The 26,758-nt window shown below is 46.3% G+C and overlaps 1 protein-coding gene across 2 annotated transcripts in view; it reads left to right on the top strand.

Annotated features, from left to right (window-relative positions):
* Positions 1-10,161, top strand: part of PAK1 (p21 (RAC1) activated kinase 1) — an 83,331-nt gene extending 73,170 nt beyond the window's left edge. For both annotated transcript variants that reach the window (XM_081327831.1, XM_081327832.1), the window contains 5 exons: positions 1,991-2,108; positions 2,778-2,877; positions 4,795-4,991; positions 5,885-6,022; positions 8,042-10,161. In XM_081327831.1, coding sequence (XP_081183957.1) covers positions 1,991-2,108; positions 2,778-2,877; positions 4,795-4,991; positions 5,885-6,022; positions 8,042-8,128 — 640 coding nt within the window. In that variant the 3' untranslated portion in view covers positions 8,129-10,161. The remainder of the gene's footprint in view (positions 1-1,990; positions 2,109-2,777; positions 2,878-4,794; positions 4,992-5,884; positions 6,023-8,041) is intronic.
* Positions 10,162-26,758: the final 16,597 nt, after the last annotated feature.

Genomic DNA, 26,758 nt, shown 5'->3' with positions numbered 1-26,758 from the left:
AGAATAGAATAGAATAGAATAGAATAGAATAGAATAGAGCTGGAAGGGACCTTGGAGGTCTTCTAGTCCAGCCCCCTGCTCAAGCAGGAGAACCTATACCATCTCAGATAAGTGACTGTCCAGTCTCTTCTTAAAAACCTCCAATGATAGAGCGCCCACAACCTCTGAAGGCCAGCTGTTCCACTGGTTGATTGTCCTCACTGTCAGGAAGTTTCTCCTCAATTCCAGGTTGCTTCTCTCTTTGATCAGTTTCCAACCATTGTTTCTTGTCCTGCTCTCTGGTGGTCTGGTGAATAATGTGACCCCCCCTCATCTTTGTGGCAGCCCCTCAGATACTGGAATGCTGCTATCATGTCTCTCCTATTTCTTCTTTTCTTCAGACTAGCCAGACCCAGGTCCCGCAGCCGTTCTTCCTATGTTTTGATCTCCAGGCCTTGGATCATCTTCGTTGCTCTTCTTAGTTGCATAAGGGGATCACATGACCACCCCCACCCCCAGGACACCGCGACTGTCATAAATATGAGTCAGTTACCAACCATCTGAACTTTCAGCACCTGACCATGGGGTGCCATGGTCTTACGTTTGAAAAACGGTCATCAAATCTGTTTTTTCCAGAGTTAAACGAGGAGGGATTTCTGAAATAATCAAAACTGGGACCTCTGAAAAACGCTTGATGGGAAACGAGGGAGGTGAGATCAGAAATGAACAAAGTGTGATTTTCGAGCCTCTTTATGAGGCGCAATTATAATTTCATGCTCAGAAGTCAGTTACGTGAGACCTCTGGCAATTTATGATGAGGACTGAGAACTAGGCTCTTATAATATGGCTCTTCAAACTTCTCTGCTTGGCTGTAGAACATGCTCTCCTGTTGATTGTCATGTCTAACCAAGAGAAGGGTGAGGAGGGACATGATAGCAGTGTTCCAATATCTCAGGGGCTGCCCCAAAGAAGAGGGAGTCAAGCTATTCTGCAAAGCGCCTGAAGGCAGGACAAGAAGCAACGGATGGAAACTGATCAAGGAGAGAAGCAACCTAGAACTAAGGATTAATTTCCTGACAGTGAGAACAATTAACCAGTGGAACTGCTTGCCACCAGAAGTTGTGAATGCTCCAACACTGGAAGTTTTGAAGAAGAGACTGGACAACCATTTATAGGATCTCCTGCTTGAAAAGTAGTTCGACAAGAAGATCTCCAAGGTCCCTTCCAACCCTTTTATTCTATGTTTTATATTCTATGTTCTGTAATTAAGGAGGAATTTCCTGAGAATAATTAATCGGCGAAGCTAGATTTTCTGCAAAAGTGGGACCTTTGACATTTTGTTCTTCAATCTGCTTTACAAAAGCTACACAGGAGAGACCTTGTTTGTTCTGGGGTCCCTGGTGCTCTCTGAGCTTGGTTGTCTTCTGGCAGACGTTTCATGAGCCAGCTAGTTAACATCATCAGTGCTAATATGTAGTGGGGCTGGAGGAGGAGGAGGAGGAGTGATAGAGAAGATCTGTGGGGTCCCTGGTGCTCTCTGAGCTTGGGTGTCTTCTGGCAGACATTTCATGAGCCAACTAGGTCACATCATCAGTGCACTGTTGAGTGTTGGGACATGAAACATCTACCAGAAAACAACCAAGCTCAAGAGAGCACCAAGGACCCCACAGTTCAACCCGGAGCCACAATTATTCTCTTCTCTTGAGACCTTGTTCTCCAAAAGAGGCACCCGAGAATCTGTTCAGTTCTGGGGGTGGGCAAAGCAGAGAGCTGGCAGAAGGACAACGCTCCAGAAAGTGTCGCCTCTAACCAGGAATCCAAACCTAGATTTGCTCCCCAACCTACCCCAATTTCATTGGTCTTGCGTTTGCGATGTGATTTTTGTGGCTTCATCTTGACGGCCTGCGTTATGCCAGCTTGCTCTATTTTTACACATGGCTCCATATGTGGCTTTGGCAATGGGTGTGTTTGTGTTTGGCTGACAAACGCCTCTTTCTTGGCTTCGCTGCAGTTACCTGGTGGGAGACGAGCTGTGGGTGGTCATGGAGTATTTGGCTGGCGGTTCGTTGACAGACGTTGTAACGGAGACCTGCATGGATGAAGGACAGATAGCGGCCGTGTGCCGTGAGGTAAGACTTTTAATGAAGACTAGACAGCCTGTGTCCCTTTGGGTCAGGGGGTGAGAGACATTTCCTTCCCAGATTGGCCGATGGCCCCAACAGCACCAGAGCTTCAAATGTACTGGAAAAGTTGTTTAAAAATTCGGGGAGATATTCAGAGATGCATCTGCCCTGAAAATAGCCCAGGTTGAACTGTATAGCCTGTAGAATTTTCCTTCCTTCCTTCCTTCCTTCCTTCCTTCCTTCCTTCCTTCCTTCCTTCCTTCCTTCCTTCCTTCCTTCCCTCTCCTTTACTCCTTCCTTCCTTCCATCCATCCATCCATCCATCCATCCATTCTGCCCTTCCTTCTTTACTCCCTCCCTCCCTCCTTTCCTTCCTTCCTTCCCACTCTCCTTACTCCTTCCATCCATCCATCCATCCATTCTGCCCTTCCTTCCTTCCTTCCTTCCTTCCTTCCTTCCTTCCTTCCTTCCTTCCTTCCTTCCTTCCTTCCTTCCTTCCTGTCCTGGCTGTTCTCCTGGTGGCGGACTCTTTGCTCTGTCCCCCAAGGTCATTCTCACATACCATTACCCCACCTCTGCCTTTCTGACACCAGCATCGTTAGGTGTGTGTCAGTACTGGGAAATGCGCAGACGCCCCACAGATGCCCACAGGCCTCCATCTATGTTTCCCCACAGTGCCTTCAAGCGCTGGAATTCCTGCACTGCAACCAAGTCATCCATCGGGACATCAAAAGTGACAACATCCTGCTTGGAATGGACGGGTCTGTCAAGCTAAGTATGTGGTTGGATGGTTGGCGACAACTGTGGGTCTGGGGGATGCTTTGCCAGTGGGGAGATCCCCCTCCTAATGAAGGAATAATAGAAGCCTTTGATCCCAACGCTGGGATCTAATATTAATTTTCAGTGGGCAAAAGGTGAAAAAAATATTCATTGTGTTCCTAGAGAGGCACCACATTAACTCTACTTTGTGGGGAATCTGTTTGCCCCCTCTTTGGACAGTAAATTCTGATTTTTTTGTTTTTTTCCTTTAGACTTTTGTTCCATTTTTATTACTTTGTAATAAAAAGGCAAGGGGTATACATAATACTTCTTCCTCCTTTTTCCCCACAAAAAACATCCCTGCAAAGTGGGCTGGGCTGGGAGAGAGGAACCAGCCCAAAGTCAGCCAGTTGGCTTTCCAGTCTAAGGCGGGACTAGAACTCATAATCTCTTGCTGATTGGTCCAAAGTCAACCCAATCCATTTCCCTGCCTAAGGCGGGACTAGAACTCATAATCTCTTGGGGATTGGTCCAAAGTCAACCCAGTCAGTTTTCCTGCCTAAGGCAGCACTCGAACTCCACATCTCCTGGTTTCTAGACAAGCACCTTCCCCACTATACCAAACCCTCTAATACCTTTCTGAAGGGCCTGGTATGGCCCCGAGTGTAGGAAAAAGTATATATATTTTTGCTCTTCTCCAAGGGTAGAGTGGAATTGCCCACGGTGGCTAGAAGTTCTGGGAATTGCTGTTCCTTCTTGGGTAGCACCTGTCAATCTTCAAAGCTCGCTTTGCTGGTGCAACAATTACTGCTTCTTAGCTTGCCAACGAACTTGGGGGGAGGATGGGGAAATGGAAGGCAGGTCTGCCGAGATAAAGAAGGCGGACCCTGAGATTCAAGGACGATTCGCCAGGTGTCTGGCCCGTCTCAGAGACCTTTTCTCATAACAATACATTTACACTTCATTGGGCGGTGTGAACTGTTCAAGGGCAGGAGGGGGAATTCTATACTTTTACTATAGGGGCTTGCTAGAGCTGGTTTGGCTTTCATACGTGCCGAAAAATATATTCAAGAAAGTTTTTGTCAAGTTTCTGACGTATGGGCTTTTCAAGTGACTCTGAGGCATTGTTTACCTTAAAAGTCCTTTATTAGCCTAATACACCGGCACATGCTTGCTCGAAGGAAGCTGGAATCTGACATCTCCGCCCCTTGCACAATATATTAAAACACAATTCTCCACCTTTCTAATTTTGTCATGAATCATATTCTCCAATTAATTTAAAGAACCAGTTTCCCTTCCGTTAGCTTCTTTAGTTAGAGAGATGGCCTTGAAGGTGCAATCCTCCTCCTTCCCCCTCCCAACCTTAAACCCAATCTCTTAAAGCAATACACAAGTTTAACATTTGAAATGGCTACTTCTTCATCTCTTGTCAAGCAATAACATTCCATGTTAGCAGCGTTGGCAGTTTTGCATGAAGAGATTGGAATGTCTAGAACAGGGGTGTCAAACTCAATTTCAATGAGGGCCGCATCAGCACTGCGGTTGCTCTCAGGGGGCCGGGTGGGCATGGGCAGGGTGGGCGTGGCCTACTTGGTGGGTGTGGCTAGAGTGTGTGTGGCCTACTGGGTGGGCATGGCCAGCTCTACATCGTTCGCATCGAGGGTGCCTATGGTGGCCTGGGCAGGAGTGGGACAGATCTGAGGGTCTCTGGCAGGAGGAGGGTCTCTGGGCCAGGGCCAAGGCAGTGGGGGCCGTTCCCTCACTGTTTACAGGATGGCTTCGCGGGCCGCATGAAACCACTTCGCGGGCCGCATCCGGCCCCCCGGGCCTTGTGTTTGACATGTCTGGTCTAGAAGATTGGGTACATGAACCTTTTTCATCCATAAATGTTTTGCTCCTTTGTTTGTTCGTTTGTTTGTTCCTTCTCCTCCAGCTGATTTTGGCTTTTGTGCCCAAATCACTCCGGAGCAGAGTAAGCGCAGCACCATGGTGGGGACGCCCTATTGGATGGCTCCCGAAGTGGTCACAAGGAAAGCCTACGGCCCCAAGGTGGACATCTGGTCTCTGGGCATTATGGCCATTGAGATGATTGAGGGGGAACCCCCGTACCTCAACGAGAATCCCCTGAGGGTAAGCTTTGGGCATCGGTGATGTCAGTCCTCCCCACTGCGCTTCAAGACGGAGCTGTGCCTCGGGGGCAGGTCTCACCTTTCCGCCTTCGGTGAGCCCTCCCAGCGAAAAGAGGATGGGAAACATTCTCTGCCTAAGGAGACCGAGCAAGGATTTGGATGGAGGTATAAAGGAGGCATGCTTAAACGGCCCGACGAGCAGAGATCAAGAATTGGGGTTCCAGCTGGTTCTTAATGCTTGTTGCATCGTCCCCTGGTTGCAATTTCCAGCTTTGCTAACCAAGACATTGCTAACAAAAGAAATATGCTGCCAGTTGTTAGATCAACAATTCAATTATTCCCTCCTTCCTTCCTTCCTTCCTCCCTCCCTCCCTCCCTTTTCCTTCCTTCCTTCCTTCCTTCCTTACCCTTCTCCATCCATCTTCCTCCCTCCCTCTCTCTCCCTTTCCCCTTCCTTCTTTCCTTCCTCCCTCCCTCTCCCTTTCTCCTTCCTTCCTCACCTTCCTTCTCCATCCATCTCTCTCCCTCCCTTTGTCCTTACTTCCTCCCTCCCTTCCTCCTTCCTTCCTTCCTCCCCCTCCCTTTCTCCTTCCTTCGTTCCTCACCTTCCTCCACCCATCTTCCTCCCTCCCTCTGTCTTTCTCCTTCCTTCCTCCTTCTCCCCTTCCTTCCTTCACCGTCCTTCTCCATCCATCTCCCTCCCTTTCTCCTTCCTTCCTTCCTCACCCTCCTTCCTTCTCCCTCCCTCCCTCTCTCCCTGCCTTTCTCCTTCCTTCCTTCTCATCCATCTTTCCCCCCCTTCTCCTCCCTCCCTCCCTCCTTCCTTCCCTCCCTCCCCCCCCTCCCCCTGCTTTCTCTTATTCTCTACTTCTTTATTTCTTCATTTTATTTCAGGCTTTGTATCTCATTGCTACCAACGGGACCCCAGAGCTACAAAATCCAGAGAAGCTCTCTCCCATATTCAGAGACTTCCTTAATCGCTGCCTGGAAATGGATGTGGAGAAGCGAGGTTCTGCTAAAGAGCTGCTCCAGGTAACACGGGGATCCAGATGAAGAGAGCCGGAATTTGAGTTATTGAACATATTTTTTTTCTACATTACAACTTACACAGCTGCCCATTTTTACACTACAACGGCTGTGCAGTAGGTCAGCGTTTCTCAACCCGGGCCACATTAAGGCGTGTGGACTTCCAACTCCCAGAATTCCCCAACCAGCCAGGCTGGCTGAAAGAGCTATATAGTCTCAAAAGGGTGGGATTAGGAGTGAGGAAACCAGATTGTTACCTAGCCACCCGAAGCGACAACTCATGGCTGTCCCTTTCATTTTAAACCTGCCTATTTTGCAAGGCAGCCCCTGTGGGGAAAAAGAGGAGGGGGGGGGACAACGTAGATGCCACCTTGAAATCCTAAATGGAAAATTAATTAATTTATTTATTTTATATAATAATAATAATAATAATAATAATAATAATAATAATAATAATAATAAGTTGGAAGGGACCTTGGAGGTCATCTAGTCCAACCCCCTGCTCAGGCAGGAAACCTTATACCATTCCAAACAAATGGCTGTCCAGTCTCTTCTTAAAAACCTCCAGTGTTGGAGCATTCACCACCTCTGGAGGCAGGTTGTTCCACTGGTTAATTGTTTTATTTATTTTATTAAACTTATATACCGCCCTTCTCCCGTAGGACTCAGGGCGGTTCACAAGGTTTTTTAAAACAATGCGACAAGTTACAAAAATTAAAAACAATTAAAATAATTACACTAACCTTGAAATATAACCCAATTACAATTAAAAATGCAATTAAAACCCCAGTTAATACTCTCAGTCTAGGCCAGAAAGCTCGAAGAGCCAGGTCTTCAGGTCCCGGTGGAATGAGCGAAGGTCAGGGGCAGTCCTGAGCTCTACGGGCAGCTGGTTCCATAGGATGGAAATAAAAGAAATGAAAGGAGCTTTTTTTCAAAGAGGCAACTGGACTTCCTTGTTTTTCTTTGAAGACGTTTCGCTTCTCCTCCAAGAAGCTTCTTCAGGTTCTGACTGAATGGTGGGGAATGGAAGGATTTATACTCCTTGCAGAGAGCTGGTCATTTGCATCCTTTGAGAGAGTCGTTGAGGCCACTGGGAGGTTAGGCTGTGTCCTCAGGGTCATCTGAGTGGTGCACATGACCCTGTGGTGTTGCCCAGGTCAGAGCCGAAGAAGCTTCTTGGAGGAGAAGGGAAACGTCTTCAAAGAAAAGCAAGAAAGTCCAGTTGCCTCCTGAAAAAACCATGACCTGGGTCAGTGAATCTCCATAGACAAAGAAACTAACCAACTTAATTCCATCGATCTATATTAAGAGTCTGTGGTTTGACTGCCTCGTTAGCTTTGCTGAATAACAGAAATGTTAACTGACCCAGTGCTTTTCAAGCACGGCCTCTTTAAGATGAGTGGACTTCAACTCCCAGAATCCCCTTGCCATTGCTTAAAGCTAACCTTTGACTTGCATTCGTTTAAGTGACCGTTCAAAGTTACGACAACCCAGGGAAAAGTGACTTGTGACCGGCTTTCGCACTTACGACCGTTGCAGCATCCCCACAATCACGTGATCCAAATTTCAGACGCTCGGCGAACTGACTCGTATTTATGACGGTCGCAGCATCCCCGGGGTCACGTGATTCCCCTTTTGGCGACCTTCTGAGAAGCAAAGTCCGTGGTGGTGGTGGTGGTGGGAAGCCATATTCACTTCACAACCGTGTTGCTAACTGAATAACTGCGGTGATTTGCTTAACAAGCGTGGCAAGAAAGGTCGTAAAACAGAGCAAAACTCACTTAACCACTGTCTCGCTTAATGACAGAAATTTCGGCCTCAGCTGTGGTTGTAAGTCGAGGGCGACCTACAAAAGAGCATGGACGGCATTTCACCCTTGAAGCTTTTCCACACAACAAGGCAGCAACTTTATAAATACAACACACGTTTCTTTTCTATTGACAGATTAAAAGGCCCACAAAAGTTGTGAATGTTTTCCCATGTTGCTTTTCTCTCTCTCTCTCTCTCTTTTTTTTTTCCTAGCACCAGTTCCTGAAAATTGCCAAGCCCCTGTCCAGCCTCACCCCTCTGATCGTTGCGGCGAAAGAGGCCACGAAGAACAACCACTGAGAAAAAAACAACACACACACACACAACCACACAACCAGCTGTTTCCGAATCGTTCCGCTTAACGGTTTCTGTTTTATCCTTCGGGTTTTTCTTTCTTTCTTTTTTTAAGAGACCGTTTTTTTAAAAAAGTTCCTCTTTCAGGATTTCTGCCCTGTGCAGAAGCCTTTTAATCTTTTTTATTTTTTAATTTTTTTTGGGGTGTGTGGGGGTGTGGGTGGGTAACTGGAATCGCGAAATTTGGATGGAGAATTCAGAAAACGGACGTACGGCACGGAGTTAACTCTGGTCTTGGGTATTGCAAGACAGACAGACACACACACACACACACACACACACCCGTGAAAAAGGCTGTTCTGATCTGAAAAGCTGTGTTCTTGCCAAAACGAACTCTTGCAAGCTTCCGGATCTTTTAATGTACGGATTTCGGAAACGAAAAAGAAGAATATTCCGCAGAAACTTTTTAAATGACTTTTCTTTTTTTCCTAAGCAAGATAACAGTTCTTTAGGCCTCCTTTTATTACCTCTCGAAGAGCTCGGTTCTTAAAACTACTGAAAAGTTTGTTTAAATTACTTGAAAACTAGGCTAGGCAAAGAGAAACGTGGACTGTTTTTATAATCTCAAGGGAAAGAGGTTGACATATTCCCTCTGACTCCGCTGGATGTTTGGACGAAGTTTGCATGCGTCAAAGATTGAAGTTAGTTAGGATGAATACTACCACCCCGCCCCGCCCCACCCCTTTTTGGAAGATTAATTAATCGGTGATGATCATGCAATGTGTTTGGGGTTTTGTGTGAGTTGTATGTGTGTTTATAGCCCTATGTGTGTGAGTAGGCGTATGAGAAAGAAATTGTCCTCTGATTAAATCCCGACGGCTTTTCCCCCATCCTAACCTGCAGTTTAGTTCTGCCTAATCTGCCCGTTTAGTTAATAGATTAGAACAGGACTTTCCGGATGGATTGGAGCTTCAGTTCCCAGAATCCCTCTTGAGCAAAAGAATGATGGGAGTTGAAGTCCCGGACAGCTGGAAGGTACCACAGATGGGGGAAAAGCTGCTGTAAGTGGTCTTGGATTTTTTATGATCTCAGATTAAATAATACAGAAATTTGCTCCTTTGACCCTTGCTTTAAAAATAGGGCTAGGCCAGGGGTAGGCAGCCTTGGCTCTTTCGTGACTCGTGGACTTCAACTCCCAGAATTCCTCAGCCAGCATGGTGGAACTATGGCCCTTTCATGACTCGTGGACTTCAACTCCCAGAATTCCTGAGCCAGCATGGGGAAAACTTTGGCCCCTTCATGACTTGTGGACTTCAACTCCCAGAATTCCTGAGCCAGCATGGGGAAAACTTTGGCCCCTTCATGACTTGTGGACTTCAACTCCCAGAATTCCTCAACCAGAATGGTGGAACTATGGCCTCTTCATGACTTGTGGACTTCAACTCCCAGAATTCCTGAGCCAGCATGGGGAAAACTTTGGCCCCTTCATGACTTGTGGACTTCAACTCCCAGAATTCCTCAGCCAGCATGGGGGAACTATGGCCTTTTCATGACTCGTGGACTTCAACTCCCAGAATTCCTGAGCCAGCCAAGCTGAGGAGAAATGGAGAGGTTGCCATGCTGAGCCATGCTGGCTCAGGAATTCTGGGAGTTGAAGTCCACGAGTCATAAAAGAGCCAAGGTTTGCAGTGAAGAAAAGGGTTGATTTTGAGGGGTTATTTCTTTGCTGCCTTCTAGCTCTGGTAAAGAATACCAGGGTTTCCCATTTCAAAATTTGCAAAAAAACCCAACACAACAACTGTATGTCAGGACTCGTTTATCTGGGCCTTTGAGCTACTGAGAATTCAGTCTTTACAGATCCAGGTACGGGTGAGCATCGGCATACCGGGAACTTTTGTGTAGAACAACCTTGTAATTTGTGTTATACGAAAGCGATGGATGCCAAATCAAGTTTTGAATAAACTAGATTGTGGATGTTTCACACTGATTCGGTTTGTAAAAAGCGAGAACATCATGAGGCGAAAGAATATAAATGCATGGAAAAGAACGCTGGCACAGGTTTTGACACAACAAATATTAAAAAGCATCCAGAAGCCCAAGCTTTGAATTGCAGTCTGGATTTTAGGGAACCCCTTTCTCCATGTGCTGAAAATAGACTAGCCCTCTGTGTGCAGTTGAGACAGGAAAGAGTATTCCAAACATGTGCAAGGATAGTCCTCCACTTAATAGTGATAGTCTGTGATAGTCCTCCACTTAACAGCAGTTCATTTAGTGACTGAAGTTACAACGGCACTGGAAAAAAATGACTGTTTTTCACTCTTAACGACTGTTGCAGCATCCCCACGATCACGTGATCACGATTCAGATGCTTGACAACTGACTCATATTTATGACGGTCGCTGTGTCCCCTTTTGCGACCCCCTGACAAGCAAAGTCAAGGGGGAAGCCAGATTCATTTCACAAACCCTCTTACTAACTTCACGGCAGTGATTCACTTAACATTTGCAGCAAGAAAGGGCACAAAATAGGGCAAAACTCACTTAACAATAGAAAGGTTGAGCTCAATTGTTGTAAATTGAGGACTACCGATATACCTTGCCAGGAGGTGTTTATTTACATTTCCTGCTTTGTGTCACGATGAGCCCTCAAGGTGGTTCACATCATTCAAAAACCAAAGCAAAATGCAGGTAGTCCTCAAGTTATGACCGTAATGGAGCCTGCCCATCACGGACACAAAGCGGGCCAGTGCATGACTGATCCAATTTTAATAGTCTTTTTTGCGGCTCTCATTAAATACAGAATGCCACAGTTGTTAAGTGAACACCACAGTCCTTAACTGAACCAATTGTTTGGTATGGGTGTGGTTTTGTCAAAAATCAGACGTAAATGCCAGTTTTCGGCAAAACCCTTATAAAAGTGCATTCACATGACCTCAGGACGCAGCAAATGGCCATAAATGCCGGCTGCTAAGCACCCCAAAATTGATCATGTGACCTGGGGGGGAGCGGGCATTGGAACTTCAACTACTGTGTTTTCCCGAAAATAAGGCCTACACCAACAATAAGCCCTAGCTTGATTTTGGGGAGTGGGCCTAATATAAGCCCTACCCCAAACATAAGCCCTAAAAATCAAGGTAGGGCAGGGTGTGAAGGTGTGGAGCTCCCCCAAACACCCTGCACCCACTTCCCTTGCAGCTAGGCCTCTCTTCGCTGGCCCACTTCTTCTGAGGCCTCTTCTGCAGCCAGGCCTGCATTTCTCAGTCACAGGCCTTTCCAGAAGGCCTCTGCAGCCGAGCACTGAGCTATGGGTTCAGTCCATAGCTCAGTTCTGCAAGATCTCTGCAGCTGAGCACCAAACTATGGATTGAATCCATAGCTCGGTATTCAGCTGCTTAGGCCTTCTGGTAAGGCCTGACTGTAAAATGCAGACCCGAATGCAGCTGCAGAACTTCGGCCCCAGAAGAAGTGGACCGGCTGAGTGGGTGCCAGAGGTGAGGGAAGGCCGACCCCAAAAATAAGACCTGGTGCTTCTTTTGGAAGCTAATAATAATAATAATAATAATAATACCCGGTCTTATTTTCAGGGAAACACAATATGGGTTGTACGTATCCCTCTGGTGGGTCCATTGGAATTTGAAATCGTCACTAAGCCAATAGGCAACCATAAAATGAGGACTACCTCCATAAAACTATAATTAATTAACAATAAGGGTGAATATTTGTAGCTCAGAGATGAATGAGGGGGTCCTTGGGGCTCCCTTCTCCAAGAAGACAACGAAGCTCGGAAAATATTCTTATAAATTAACATGGCAACAAAACAGATAAGAACATCTAAAAAGTTTTCTTGTCCAGTTGTGTCCAGGGTGCAATGCTCATCTCAGTTTCTTAGCCAAGAGAGATGGTTGTCTGAAGACAATTTCCGTGGTCATGTGGCCAGCATGGCTCTACTACGCCAAAAGCACATAGAACGCTGTTACCTTCCCACCGAACTGGTACCTGTTTATCTACTCGCATTTGCAAGTTTTCAAACTGCTAGGTGGGCAGGAGCTGAGGCAAGTAATGGGAGCTCAACCCGTCACGTGGTGCTCCGGTGTCGAACCCGGGATGTCAGCTCTTCATCTGACAAGCTCAGTGGCTTTTAACCGCTGAGCCATCGTGCCCCTTCGTGAAACTTGCCTAGTTTCGTGGGAAAGTAGGGAAGGGAAAAATGAAAAAGTCCAACAGCATCATCTCAAAGCCAAGATGAGCCAGCGTCGTCTGAAAACCATTTCTGTGGTCATGTGGCCAGCGCGGCTGTACAGAACGCCATTACCTTCCCACCGAAGCGGTGCCTGTTTATCTACTCGCATTTGCATGCTTTCGAACTGCAAGGTGGGCAGGAGCTGGAGCAAGGGACGGGAGCTTACCCCCTCGTGCAACGCTCAGCTCTTGAACTCGGGCTGTCAGATCTCCGGCTAACAAGCTTGGTGTCTTTAACCGCTGAGCCATCCCACTCCTCTTAGGGGTACGCCAAATGTGCTGTGCATTCCCCAGCAATTTTGAGTGGTCCGTGAACCTGCCCAAATACATATTTCATCTGAATGTGTAACCTGGGTTAGATGCAGGCACAAGCCAAAAAAGTACGTTTCAGGCACCTGTTCTGGGGTGGGAATCATGGGGACAGAGGTGAAACCAGGGGTGGCAGGGAAGAGAAAGAAGGTGCTAAAGAGGATTGGAGGAAGATAGATTACAGGTAGTCCTCGACTTACAACAGTTCATATAGTGACCGAAGTAAAACAATTCATATAGTGACCGTTCAAACAGCACTGAAAAATGCGACTTACGGCTGTTTTTCACAGTTACGACCTTTCCAGCATCATCCCCATGAACATGTGATCAAAATTCAGATGCTTGGCAACTGGTTCATATTTATTATTTATTTATTTATTATTTATTAATTTAATTTATATACCGCCCTTCTCTCAAGAGACTCAGGGCGGTGAACAGGGCAATACATAAAAATTAGATACAAAAGTTAAAATTAGATTATTAAAACATAATTAAACAATGCCCAGAGATAATACAAATTTAAAATTGAAGTCGTTAATAAAAATCCCACCCCGTCCCATCAGGCCAGGCCAGCTTGTTTAAAGAGATGGGTTTTAAGATCGCACCGGAAGGAGCGGAGATCGGGCGCCATCCGGAGCTCAACCGGAAGATGGTTCCATAAATCCGGTGCACCCACAGAGAACGCTCTCCCCCTGGGGGCCACCAGTCGGCATTCTTTGACCGGCGGCACCCTGAGGAGGCCCTCTCTGTGGGAGCGTACTGGGCGGAGGGAAGTTGACGCCGGCTGCAGGTGCTCCCCAAGGTATTCTGGACCCATGCCATGGAGGGCTTTGTAAGTCATTACCAACACCTTGAACCTCACCCGGAAGACAACTGGTAACCAATGCAGCTCGCGGAGCAGAGGTGTAACACGGGAGTATCGGGAGACTCCCAATACAACTCTCGCGGCTGCATTCTGTACCAGTTGGAGCCTCCGAGTGGTCTTCAAGGGTAGCCCCATGTAGAGAGCGTTGCAGTAATCAAGACGAGAGGTCACGAGCGCATGAGTGACCGTGCGCAAGGCATCCCGGTCTAGATAGGGCCGCAACTGGCGCACCAGGCGAACCTGGGCGAACGCCCCCCTAGTCACAGCTACAATATGATCTTCTAAGGAGAGTTGTGAGTCTAGGAGGACTCCCAAGTTGCGAGCCCTATATACAGGAGATAAAGACTCACCCCCCATAATGAGGGGTGGGATATCCTGAATATCCCGAGATGCCGGTACGCACAGCCACTCCGTCTTGTCAGGGTTGAGACGAAGCCTATTCCTCCCCATCCAGACCCGGACCGCCTCCAGGCACCGGGACATCACGTCGAGGGCATCACTGGGGTGGTTTTATGACCGTTGCTGTGCCCCAAGGTCACGTGATCCCCTTTTGGGACCTTCAGAAAAACAAAAGTCAATGGGGGAAGCCAGATTCACTTAACAACTGAGTTACTAACTCATCAACTGCAGTGAATTCACGACGGTGGCAAGCAAGGTTGTAAAATGGGGCAAAATTCACTTGACAGATGTCTCACTCAGCAACAGAAATTTTGGGCTCAGTTGTGGTCGTACGTCGAGGACTACCTGTACTTGTGTTATGCTGTGCTTGAATCCAAGTTCTGCAGTGGTCTTGCTGTGGAGAGAATTGGGGGGGGGGAACAAGACACCCCAGTTGTGCTCTACTCCACGAGACCGGGAATTTCTTTTGGACACAACTTGGAACACGCAAGGAGTCGCAGGCCTGGGTCATCTGGATGGTAAACTCTTGGAAATGGTCCAGCTACATCTATGGTTAGAATAGAACAGAACAGAACAGAACAGAACAGAACAGAACAGAACAGAACAGAATAGAATAGAATAGAATAGAATAAGGAAATAGAATAGAATAAGGAAAGAATAGAATAGAACAGAATAAGGATAGAACAAGGAAAGAATAGAATAAAATAGAATAGAATAAGGAAAGAATAGAATAAGGAAAGAATAGAATAGAATAGAATAGAATAGAATAGAATAGAATAGAATAGAATAGAATAGAATAGAATAGAATAGAATAGAATAGAATAGAATAGAATAGAATAGAATAGAATAGGCCAAGTGTGATTGGACACACAAGGAATTTGTCTCCGTTGCATAATCTCTCAGTGTACATTCTATAGATTCATCCTTACACTTTCATAAACCATGATCACTTTGTCCAAGACACACAATAGATGCTGCAATACATACATTTAATCATTTTGCAAGAACCTTTAAGGAAGGGTGCACCATGGGATAATTGGTGTGATAGATAAATTGGTTATGTTAGTTGAGTCAACATTGTGCTGCAGCTGCCAAAAAAAGCCAAAAACAGTTCTAGGCTGCATTAACAGAGGGATAGAATCAAGATTACATAAAATGTTAATACCACTTTACAAGGCCTTGGTCAGGCCACACTTGGAACACGGCATCCAGTTTTGGTCACCACAATATAAAAAAGATGTTGATACTCTGGAAAGAGTGCAGAGAAGAGCAACAAGGATGATCAGGGGCCTGGAGGCTGAAACATACGAAGAACGGTTGCAGGAATTGGGCATGTCTAGTTTAATGAAGGACTACTAATGTGACATGATAGCAGTCTTCCAATCTCTCAGGGGCTGCCCCAAAGAAGAGGGAGTCAAGCTCTTCTCCAAAACACCCGAAGGCAGGACAAGAAGCAATTAACCAAGGAGAGAAGCAACCTGGAATTAAGGAGGAACGTCCTGACAGAACAAGTAACCAGTGGAACAACATGCCTCCAGAAGTTGTGGATGCTCCAACACTGAAAGTTTTTAAGAGGACCATTTGTCTGAAATGCTATATATGGCTTCCTGACTGAGCAGGGGGTTGGACTAGAAGATCTCCAAGGTCCCTTCCAACTCTGTTCTTCTGGTTGTTGCGGGGAAAATAGGAGGAGGAAGGAATATTAAGCATGCTTTCCACTCTAAGTTACTTGTAAAGTAATAAAGGTGGGATACAAACAAAAACACAAATAAATACTGTATCTTTTCTGGGGCATGATTCTTTTGGGAGGGTGGGCTCAAAGGTCTGGAATCTCCCCTTATATTTTTAATTGTAAGCCATCCTTCAAAAGATGTTCTCGAAATGTCAAGCTATTTGGGAGGGATGCGATCCATAAAAGGTCCTGATTGGCTGAAGATTGTGGTTTGTGACATCAGCTGCAAGGCAATGTCTGACTGTTGTGTTTGGACTGAGCTCTGGTTGATGCTGGGCTGTTTGGGAGAGGCCATTTCTCTGGTTGGAACTGAGTATCCTTCAGTGAGTAGGCAAAATGATGGTTCCTCTAACCCCCACAATAAACAAGCATATCTCACCGGGAACCTCGGCTAATGCGCTGACCCAGTTCTGAAGAATGTGTCGATTTAATTTCCTTTAATTGGCATTTTGATATTAATCACTGCTCATCTGGATGTTGACTGCTGGTGGGGAGGTTTTTCGATCTTTCTGTTCGGTTTGTCAATTCTCTTTTGCATAGTATGTAGGTGTTGTTTATGTCTATGTGGCTGTTGATGGCCAATTAGGCAGTGTGCCAGGCTTCCAGTAAATCTTTATCATTTCTGGACATAGAATAGAACAGAACAGAACAGAACAGAACAGAATAGAATAGAATAGAATAGAACAGGAAAGAATAGAATAGAATAGAATAGAATAGAATAGAATAGAATAGAATAGAATAGAATAGAATAGAATAGAATAGAATAGAATAGAATAGAATAGAATAGAATAGAATAGAATAGAATAGAATAGAATAGAATAGAACAGAACAGAACAGAACAGAATAGAAGGACCTTGGAGATATTCTAGTCCAGCCCTCTGCTTAAGCAGGGGAACCTATACCATCTCAGACAGGTGAATGTCCAGTCTCTTCTTAAAAATCTCCAATGATGGAGCGCCCACGATTTCTGGTGGCAAGCTGTTCCACTGGTTGATTGTCCTCACTGCCAGGAAGTTTCTCCTTAATTCCAGGTTGCTTCTCTCTTTGATCAGTTTCCAACCATTGTTTCTCGTCCTTCCCTCTGGTGCTTTGGAGAATAACATGACCCCCTCTTATTTGGGGCAGCCCCTCAAATACTGGAGCACTGCTATCATGTCTCCCCTATTTCTTCTTTTCTTTAGACTAGCCAAACCCAAGTCCCGCAGCCGTTCTTCGTATGTTTTAGCCTCCAGGCCTTGGATCGTCTCAGTTGCTCTTCTCTGAATTTTTTCCAAACTCTCAAAGTCTTTTTTGTGATAAGGTGACCAAAATTATCTGCAGTATTCCAGATGTGGTCTTACTAGGGTTTTATAAAGCTAATACTTAGCGTGATCTTGATTCTATGCCTCTGTTTATACAACCCAGGATTGTATTAGCTTTTTTGGCTGCTGCTGCACACGGCTGGCTCACGGTCAAGTGAACGTCCACTACTAGGACTCCAAGGTCTCTCTCACCGTTGAGAGAGGTCTCGCCCAATCTGTATTTGTGCCTTTGTTTTTTCCTGCCTAAGTGTAAGACTTGGCTTTTCTCCACACTGAACCTCATTTTGTTGGATAGGGCCCATTGTTCAAGTTTGGCTTGGTCTAGGATGGTCACAATTTGTCACTTGAAACCATGGTTAAATCTGTCCACCCATTGTGAAATTAAAGAGTCTTCTTACATATTCTAACTCTGCTTGTCCCTCAGCAGAGAACGGTGCCAAAACCGATCCCTTTCGTCCCCCGAAACCACGATGAAATCGGCAGCGTCCCTTCTGATGGACACCCGAGAAAGCTTGACGAAGGAGATCAGGGACCTAAGAGTCAAGGTGGCCAACCATGAAGCGGAAAACCCGGAAATTGTCAAGATTACGGTCAGGAAAGAGCAGAACAGGAGCCTGGAAAGCCAAACCATTTGTCTGGAAAAAGAAGAGAACAAACTTCAGGAGATTTTCCGAGAACTGGAGGACGCAAGGGCAACTCTGGAGGTGCAAAACCAGACCTTGACACAGACCAACAAGGTGCTCCATTCCCAAATCAGGAAGGTCTCCAACAACCTTGTCAGGTTTCAGGCCTCCAAGGCTAGTCGGGACCAGGATATTTTGCGCATGAAGCAGGAGGTGGAGAACACTGTGGCGGACGTTAAACAGCTGGAGGCGAAAATGGAGACGGCCAAGCAGAGGTACGAGGAGGAGAAGCAGCAGTCCGCCAAGCTGGAACGCATGATGGTTGAACTGGAAGGGATCTCCAAGGCTCTGGACAACGAGATCCTTTTTCTGGAGGAGCAACTGGGACCACTGATGGGAAATAGTCTGTTTTCTGTCTTATCCGGAGGGGCCTGGATGCTGGTGGCTTTAATCGTTGGCCTGGGATTTTCAAACCTGTTGCCCGCCCTGGTAAATTCGTGGTGCCTGAGAACTGACCGCTGACATTTGTGAATTTGTTGGGTAGGGATCGGACATCATGTCCCCGAATTACGCCTCTGGAAGTTGAAAACCTTGTTGCCTTTTTGAGCGAGAATCCTGGGTGGGGGGGAAAAATGTAAAAAGCTAGTAAATAAAGGAAAAAAGGGTTGTTCCTTTTTCTACGTCCAGGAAATGCAATGTAGTTCTTTCATTTATTTTTTATTTTTATTTTAATTCCATTTATATCCCGCCCTTCTCCGAAGACTCAGGGCGGCTTACAAGCTTAGCAGTAGCCTTCATTCTATGTATATGCCTGCTTATTAGGGCTTTCACACACACACCAAGCGGCATTATTACAAAGTCAGCTTAATTGCCCCCAACAATCTGGGTCCTCATTTTACCTACCTGGGAAGGATGGAAGGCTGAGTCAACCTTGAGCCTGGTGGGACGCGAACCTGCACTAATGGCAGGCAGCTGGTGTTACTTAAGGAGGCATTAGCCCACTGCTCCACCAATACTGGGATGAAAACCTAAAATTGGTTCAGTAAAATCTGAAGCTATTACAGGGAGTCTTGGACAACTCACCTGTTAAGTCCTCGGCTTACGACCACAATGGGGCCCAACATTTCTGTTGCTAAGCGAGACAGTTCTCAAGTGAGTTTTGCCCTATTTCACAACCTTTCTTGCCACGGTTGGTAAGAGAATCACTGCAGTTGTTAAGTCGGTCACATGGTTGTTAAGTGAATCTGGCTTCCCCATGGAAATAACAACAACAACAACAACAATAAAGTTGGAAGGGATCTTGGAGGTCATCTAGTCCAACCCCTGCTCAGGCAGGAAGCCCTATACCATTTCAGATAAATGGCTATCCAGTCTCTTCTTTAAAATGTCCAGTGTTGGAGCATTCACCACCTCTGGAGGCAGGTTGTTCCACTGGTTAATTGTTCTAACTGTCAGGAAGTTTCTCCTTAGTTCTAGGTTGCTTCTCTGTTTAGTTAATTCCCATCCCTTGGTTCTTGTCCTGCCTTCAGGTGACTTTGCTCGTCGGGATCACGTGACCCCGGGACACTGTCATAAATGCAGGCCAGTGGCCAAGCATCTGAATTTTGATCCCGTGACCACGGGGATGCCGCAATGGTCATAAGTGTGAAAGTGATCATAAGACACTTTTTTCAGTGCTGCCGTAACTTGGAACCATCGCAAAACGAATGGGTTATAAGTCAAGGACTTACCTGTAATGGCTCTAGATTTTAACTGGAAAGGTGCTGGAACAAAAGGAAATTTTTGTTGTTGTGGTTGTTAGCTGCAAAGTCGTGTCCGACCCATCGCGACCCTATGGACAACGTTCCTCCAGGCCTTCCTGTCCTCTACCATCTTCTTCTTCTTCTTCTTCTTCTTCTTCTTCTTCTTCTTCTTCTTCTTCTTCTTCTTCTTCTTCTTCTTCTTCTTCTTCTTCTTCCTCTTCTTCTTCCTCTTCCTCCTCCTCCTCCTCCTCCTCCTCCTTCTTCGGTGCAAAGTCATGTCCGACCCATCGCGACCCCATGGACAACGTTCCTCCAGGCCTTCCTGTCCTCTACCATCTTCTGGAGTCCATTTAAGCTCACGCCTCCTGTTTCAGTGACTCCATCCATCCAGCTCATTCTCTGTCGTCCCCTTCTCCTCCTCCTCCTCCTCCTCCTCCTCCTCTTCTCCTTCTCCTCCTCCTCCCTCCCTCTTTCCCTCCCTCTTCCAGATACACATCTTTTCCATTCATGCTTTTCACTTCCTTTCTGTTCCTCTGTTGTTAGTTGTGAAGTGTCCGACCCATCGCGACCCCATGGACAACTTTCCTCCAGGCCTTCCTGTCCTCTACCATCTTCTGGAGTCCATTTAGGCTCACGCCTCCTGCTTCAGTGACTCCATCCAGCCACCTCATTCTCTGTCGTCCCTTTCTTCTCTTGCCCTCAACCTTTCCCAGCATTAGGCTATTCTCCAGTTTATGTTTAGTCTAATTCAGACGTGTCAAACTCGCGATGTCACATGACGTCACGCGATGTATCGGGACTGTTTTGCCATTGCTGGCAATGGGGTGGGTGCGGCTTCCGCGTGACACATCCAACCCGCGGGCCGGCAGTTTGACACCCCTGTTGCTTTCTTGCTTTTTGTAACCGGCTTTTGCACCAGAGAAATCTCATACAAGCGTGGGAAACATGTACATGGATGGGATGTGCTGAAGGAGGGAATATGGGAACGTACAGGAATGATTGATGTCTTCCTTATGATGTAACGGCTCTAGTGTCTGATTTTCATTGGCTAACAAAAGTTTATAAAAGCAACGCTACCATCTTTCTAAGGTGTGGCACTTCTGGATGTAACTCTGCCAGCGTTCCAGATTGTTGGCCACCCAGCTGATTAATTTGATCAAATAATAAAGCGCTGCTTGATCGAAAAGTCTCCGCTTGGGTTATCCGATTAGATCGGTATGGTATCTCAAGTTCAAGTAAGGGACCGGGATCTTAACAAACTGATTCAGATTGGTTAAGGCCCAAGTTCAGACTTGCAAGTTTGCCCCCTAAACTATTCTTTGATCACGCGAGGAAGCCAAGGATTAAAAGGTTGATTTAACCCACCCCATGAATCTCAAATTACAAAGAAACCAGCTGGGTTTCAGGAGAAGCACCACAGAGGAGCACGCAAGGCAACTAATTGAAGCCAATGGATAAAGGTAAGCGCGGGTGGAGTGACAGAGCTGATGAAAACTTGCAAAGATGGCCAGGGGTTAGTAGGACAGTCCTGTGAGGACAGCCGCAAAGAGAGACAAGGCGTTCCCAGGTCTTTGAGGTCTTGAAGATGGATATCCAGGACCCTCTTTTTGCCTTAAGCACAAGGAACAACACATTCTAGAATAGAACGTAGATGTGAATAGAACAGGGGCTGCCCCAAAGAAGAGGGAGTCAAGCTGTTCTCCAAAGGGCCCGAAGGCAGGAAAAGAAGGAACTGATGGAAACCAATCAAGGAGAGAAGCAACCTGGAACTAAGGAGAAACTTCCTGACAGTTAGAACAATCAACCAGTGGAACAACCTGCCTCCAGAAGTGGCGGATGCTCCAACACTGGAAGTTTTTAAGAAGAGACTGGACAGCCATTTGTCTGAAATGGTCTAGGGTTTCCTGCCAGAGCAGGGGGTTGGACTAGATGACCTCCAAGGTCCCTTCCAACTCTATTATTCTATTCTATATCCTATTACCTATTCTATTCTATTCTATTGCATTCCACTCCATTCCATATTTTCTATTCTATTCTATTCCATATATTCTATTCTATTCTATTCTATTCTATTCTATTCTATTCTATTCTATTCTATTCTATTCTATTCTATTCTATTCTATTCTATTCTATTCTATTCTATTCTATTCTATTCTATTCTATTCTATTCTATTCTATTGCATTCCGTTCCATATTTTCTATTCTATTCTGTTCTGTTCTGTTCTGTCCTGTCCTGTCGCTCCTTTTGCATCCTTTCTTCAATGATTCTATCCCACCATTTCTTCAATATTTAACGTAACTCTCGTCCTGCAGTGAGTTTTCCCACGGCAACATGTCTGCGGTGAGTTGGTCACAGCGAATTGTCATAGACCCTGAATAAACAAGGACTTCTAGAGAGGAAAGTCAATGAGTGTTTCTTCACCCTCAAAAGCCCCCCCCCCCACAAATATTTCTAACTGACCCAAATTCTGTAGCCCCGGCTAGTTAAAATGCAGATAAGCAATCTTTTCAGAAACATGATATTAGCAGAGGAGTGCCTGAAACAGAAGGAATGCTGTGTTTCAGCAACTAAAAGTTAATTGTACTTCAAATAAGAGAAATTTAAAGCAGCTGCTGAAGCACACATTTGTGTGAGCTTTCAGTCCTTGTTCATTTAAAGACATTTCAGGGAGGATTTATTTTATTTACTGGCTTCCAAACCTGCCTGACTTCATAACAACACTGGGCATTCAGGCGTGAGAAAAAGAAAGTCCTACATTTAAACAGATTATTAGGTGGTACCTAGTGTGCCGCGTAGCAGAGTGAGCGCCTGTTACTCGTCCCAGCTTCTGCCAACCTAGCAGTTCGAAAGCACGTAAAAATGCAAGTAGAAAAACAGGGACCACTCCGGTGGGAAGGTAACAGCGTTCCGTGCACCTTTGGCGTCTAGTCATGCCGGCCACATGACCACGGAGACGTCCTCGGACAAGCGCTGGCTCTTCGGCTTTGAAACGGAGATGAGCACCGGCCCCTAGAGTCGGAAACGACTAGCACGCATGTGCGGGGGGAACCATTACCTTTACCTTACCTAGTGGACAATCACTTAAATATGAGCCAGCTGTGTGCTGCAGCTGCCACAAAAGCCAACACAATCCTAGGCTGCATTAACAGAGGGACAGAATCAAGATCAGGTGAAGTGTTGATACCACTTTACAAGGCCTCGGTCAGGCCACACTTGGAATACGGCATCCAGTTTTGGTCGCCACGATGTACTGCTGAGTGAGACAGTTGTTAAGTGAGTTTTGCCCTATTTTACGACCTTTCTTGCCACACTTCAGGGAATCACTGCATTTTATTATTTTTTTATTTATTATTTTAATTCCATTTATATCCCGCCCTTCTCCGAAGACTCAGGGCGGCTTACAAGCTTAGCAGTAGCCTTCATTCTATGTATATGCCTGCTTATTAGGGCTTTCACACACACCCCAAGCGGCATTATTACAAAGTCAGCTTAATTGCCCCCAACAATCTGGGTCCTCATTTTACCTACCTGGGAAGGATGGAAGGCTGAGTCAACCTTGAGCCTGGTGGGACTCGAACCTGCACTAATTGCAGGCAGCATTTGTTCAATTAGCAACACAGTTGTGAAGTGACTGTGGCTTCCCCATTGACTTTGCTTGTCAGAAGGTCACAAAAGGTCACTGAAACCGTCATAAATACGAGTCATTCGCCAAGTGTCTGAATTTCGATCACGTGACTATGGGGACCCTGCAACCGTCGTATGTGTAAAAAACGGTCGTAAGTCACTTTTTTCCGTGCCACTGTAACTTTGAACGGTCACGAAATGCTCTGCAAAAAAAAAAAAAAAAGTTTGGTTCTCTGGATTTCCCGCCGTTGTGCCTTTGGCTCCATTGCCTCCCCCTCCCAGCCTTTCCATGTTCAGCTCCTTCTTCCAATCTGTAAAAAACGTCACATTAGTCAACCTTCAGACTTTGTGTTCTTCTGGGTGCAATCTGCTTTTCTTATCCGATAAGGCAAGAGTCAGAACTTGACCGCTTGCCATCAAAGAAAACGGCTATAAACCAGCTAATCTGTCCGTTGGTGCAACTTGCACACTTGCCTGGATGGATAAGGGTGTTATTTCCTTATCTGGTGTTGTCCTTGTGGTGGGAAGCTGTGCTACTGAGGGGGGGGGGGCGGAATGTGTGGAGAAGGGAAGGTTGAGTAATTCTTCTCACTGTCAGGAAATTCCTTCTTAGTTCCAGGTTGCTTGATGAGTTTCCATCCGTTGCTTCTTCTCCTGCCTTCGGGCGCTTTGGAGAATGGCTTGACTCTCTCTTCTTTGGGGCAGCCCCTGAGATACTGGAAGACTGCTATCTCGTCCCCCCTTGTCCTTTTCTTCCTCATTTAATTTTTAATTTTAATTTTAATTCCATTTATATCCCGCCCTTCTCCGAAGACTCAGGGCGGCTTACAAGCTTAGCAGTAGCCTTCATTCTATGTATATCCTGCTTATGAGGGCTTTCACACACACCCCAAGCAGCATTATTACAAAGTCAGCTTAATTGCCCCCAACAATCTGGGTCCTCATTTTACCTACCTCGGAAGGATGGAAGGCTGAGTCAACCTTGAGCCTGGTGGGATGCGAACCTGCACTAATTGCAGGCAGCTGGTGTTACTTAAGGAGGCATTAGCCCACTGCTCCACCAAGGCTCATACTGGACATACCCAATTCTAGCAACCGTTCCTTATATGTTTGAGCCTCCAGTCCCCTGATCATCTTTGTTGCTCTTCTCTGCACTTTCCAGAGTCTCAACATCTGTTTTGTATTGTGGTGACTCTACTCCAGGGCTTTTCAAACTTTTTACCCACTGTACCACTTTTAGGATATGGCAACATCCGAGTACCACCAGTCACCTAGCGAGGTGTCAAAAACTTAATGACCAAAAAAAAAAGAAGAAAAAAGTGATGAAGTCCAGGTACTCCTCGACTTACAACACTTCGCTTTGTGACTGTTCAAAGTTACAATGGCACTGAAAAAAGTGCCCCCCAAGCCACATCTGAGCAAGACATCCACCTGCCCACCTGGCGGCGCTCTTCCTCCTGTCCGAGGGTTTCATTGTTGTGAGCATTTCTGTTGAGGATTGGAAGCAGGGGTGGGGTGGGGTGTTTGGTTTTTATTCCCCCCCCCCCTCTGCTGGGTGGTTGCAGCAGGTTTTGGTCACTTCACATGACCTTGGGACACTGTGACCATCATAAATATGAATCAGTTGTGTACATATATATATATATGAATATTGTAGACAAGAAGGTATGTCAGTCCGTTTGCACCGTGTCCAATGTTTTTAAATAATAAATTTAATAAAGTATTAAAATAAATAAATAAATATGAATCAGTTGCTAAGCATCTGAATGTAAATCACAAGACCCTGGAAAAGTTGCAACATTCCAGCTGATCGGAGCTTCTTCTGGGCTCAGAAGCGCCAGGATCAGTGCCGAGCTTCAGCTGGATCCTGGCGCTGATCCTGGCGCTTCTGCTGAGCCTGGACAGCCCTGCAGCTCTTGCTCTGGCTTGTGCGGTGCTGCCACCGTTCCAGCTCATTCTCCTCCCCCGCTACCACTTTTCTAGGATGGTTGCATACCACCTGCCAGGTGCCAATGTGCCACAGGTGGTACGCGTACCACTGGTTGAAAAGCCCTGCTCTACTCCAGCCACATGCTGTTGGCACAATCATCACATCATCTCCAACAGGGCCCTTATGGGCTCTGGGATTATCAGCTGATTCCCACTTGAGCACCCTGTTTTTTAGTTCGGAACGTCATTTTTAATTTTTAAACGCAATTGCAAATGACATTTTGAGACTAGAAAGCTAAAGACCAGCCTCCAAGTTAGGCTAGACATAGCTAGTTCCCTCAGCTGTTCTGTTCATCATACAGCAGGGGTCTTCAAACTTGGCCCTTTTATGACTTGTGGACTTCAACTCCCAGAAGTCCTCAGCAAGCATGGGGGAACTATGGCCCCTTTGTGACTTGTGGACTTCAATTCCCAGAATTCCTGAACTAGGGCCCTTCATGACTTGCAGACTTCAACTCCCAGAATTCCTCAGCAAGCATGGGGGAACTATGGCCCCTTCATGACTTGTGGACTTCAACTCCTAGAATTCCTCAGCCAGCATGGGGGGAACTATGGCCCCTTCATGACTTGTGGACTTCAACTCCCAGAATTCCTCAGCCAGCATGGTGGAACTATGGCCCTTTCATAACTCGTGGACTTCAACTCCCAGAATTTCCGAGCCAGCATGGGGGCAACTACGGCCCCTTCGTGACTTGTGGACTTCAACTCCCAGAATTCCTCAGCCACATGATCCCCTTTTGCGACCTTCAGAGAAGAAAAGTCAAAGGGGGAAGCCAGGTTCACAGAACGACTGTGTTAATAATTTAACCACAGTGGCAAGGAAGGTTGCAAAATGGGGCCAAACTCAGTTAACATCTGGAAATCTGGGGTTCAGCTGAGGTCGTAAGTCGAGGACTGCCTTCACTGTCTGTTTCCCTTTTTGCACAATTGTGATATTTAACCCTGACCAGGTTTTTGCTTCCTAAGACAGAACGTCAAGCAGAAACCTCCTAGGGATGGCGACATGTCAATCACAGCCACACTGGATGGAAGACTTGCTGTTACTTCATCCCTCCGGTGTCCTTTTTCCAAGGTGTGCGAGGGACAGGCCGGGGGACCCCACGCCCACCCCATTCTTCTCTTGCTTGGAAGTACATGCAGTCCACGACATAAGAACACAATTGAGCTCAAAATTCCTCTTGCTAAACGAGTTGAGTAAATTTTGCCCCATTTTACGACCTTTCTTGCCAGAACTGTTGTGAACCTTTGCAGTTGTTACGTTAGTAACACGGTTCTTCATTGGTTTCCCCCTTGACTTTGCTTATCAGAAGGTCGCAAAGTGGGGACACCGATACCCTCATAAATATGAGTCAGTGGCCAAGCGTCCGAATTTGATCACGTGACCACGGGGGATGCTGCATCTATTGTCAGGTGTGGAAAAAGGTCATCAGTTGCTTGGGTGCCGTTGTAACTTTGGACGGTCAGTAAACGAACGGTTGTAAGTCCAGGACATTAATTTTTCTCATCTTCTGGATCTCTGTCGGGCAGAAGAACGTTCTTCTGCAAGGTAAAGAAGGAAATAAATGTGGCAAAGGTTTCGTGTGGGTTGTGGATTTTTTTTTAGTTAGGACTAAGTGGTGTCTGGGTGTGTAAATGCCCCGCCTCTCCTTGCACAATTCTCTCTGTAGTCCTCTGCAGAGTGCAAGGCATGGCCATTTGACCACCACCGCTGGACGTCTTCAGATTGGGACACCAGGCAACCTGGAACGTTCCCTCGGGACAGAGACACGCCGGATGCAAAAAAAATCAGCTTCAATGTTTCTGCCGTCTCCAT

This window comes from Vipera berus (genome assembly GCF_964194415.1).
Source record: "Vipera berus genome assembly, chromosome: 4".
Classification (NCBI taxonomy): Eukaryota; Metazoa; Chordata; class Lepidosauria; order Squamata; family Viperidae; genus Vipera; species Vipera berus.
Note: the sequence above shows the minus strand (reverse complement) of the source record. Positions and strands in the feature narration are given on the sequence as shown.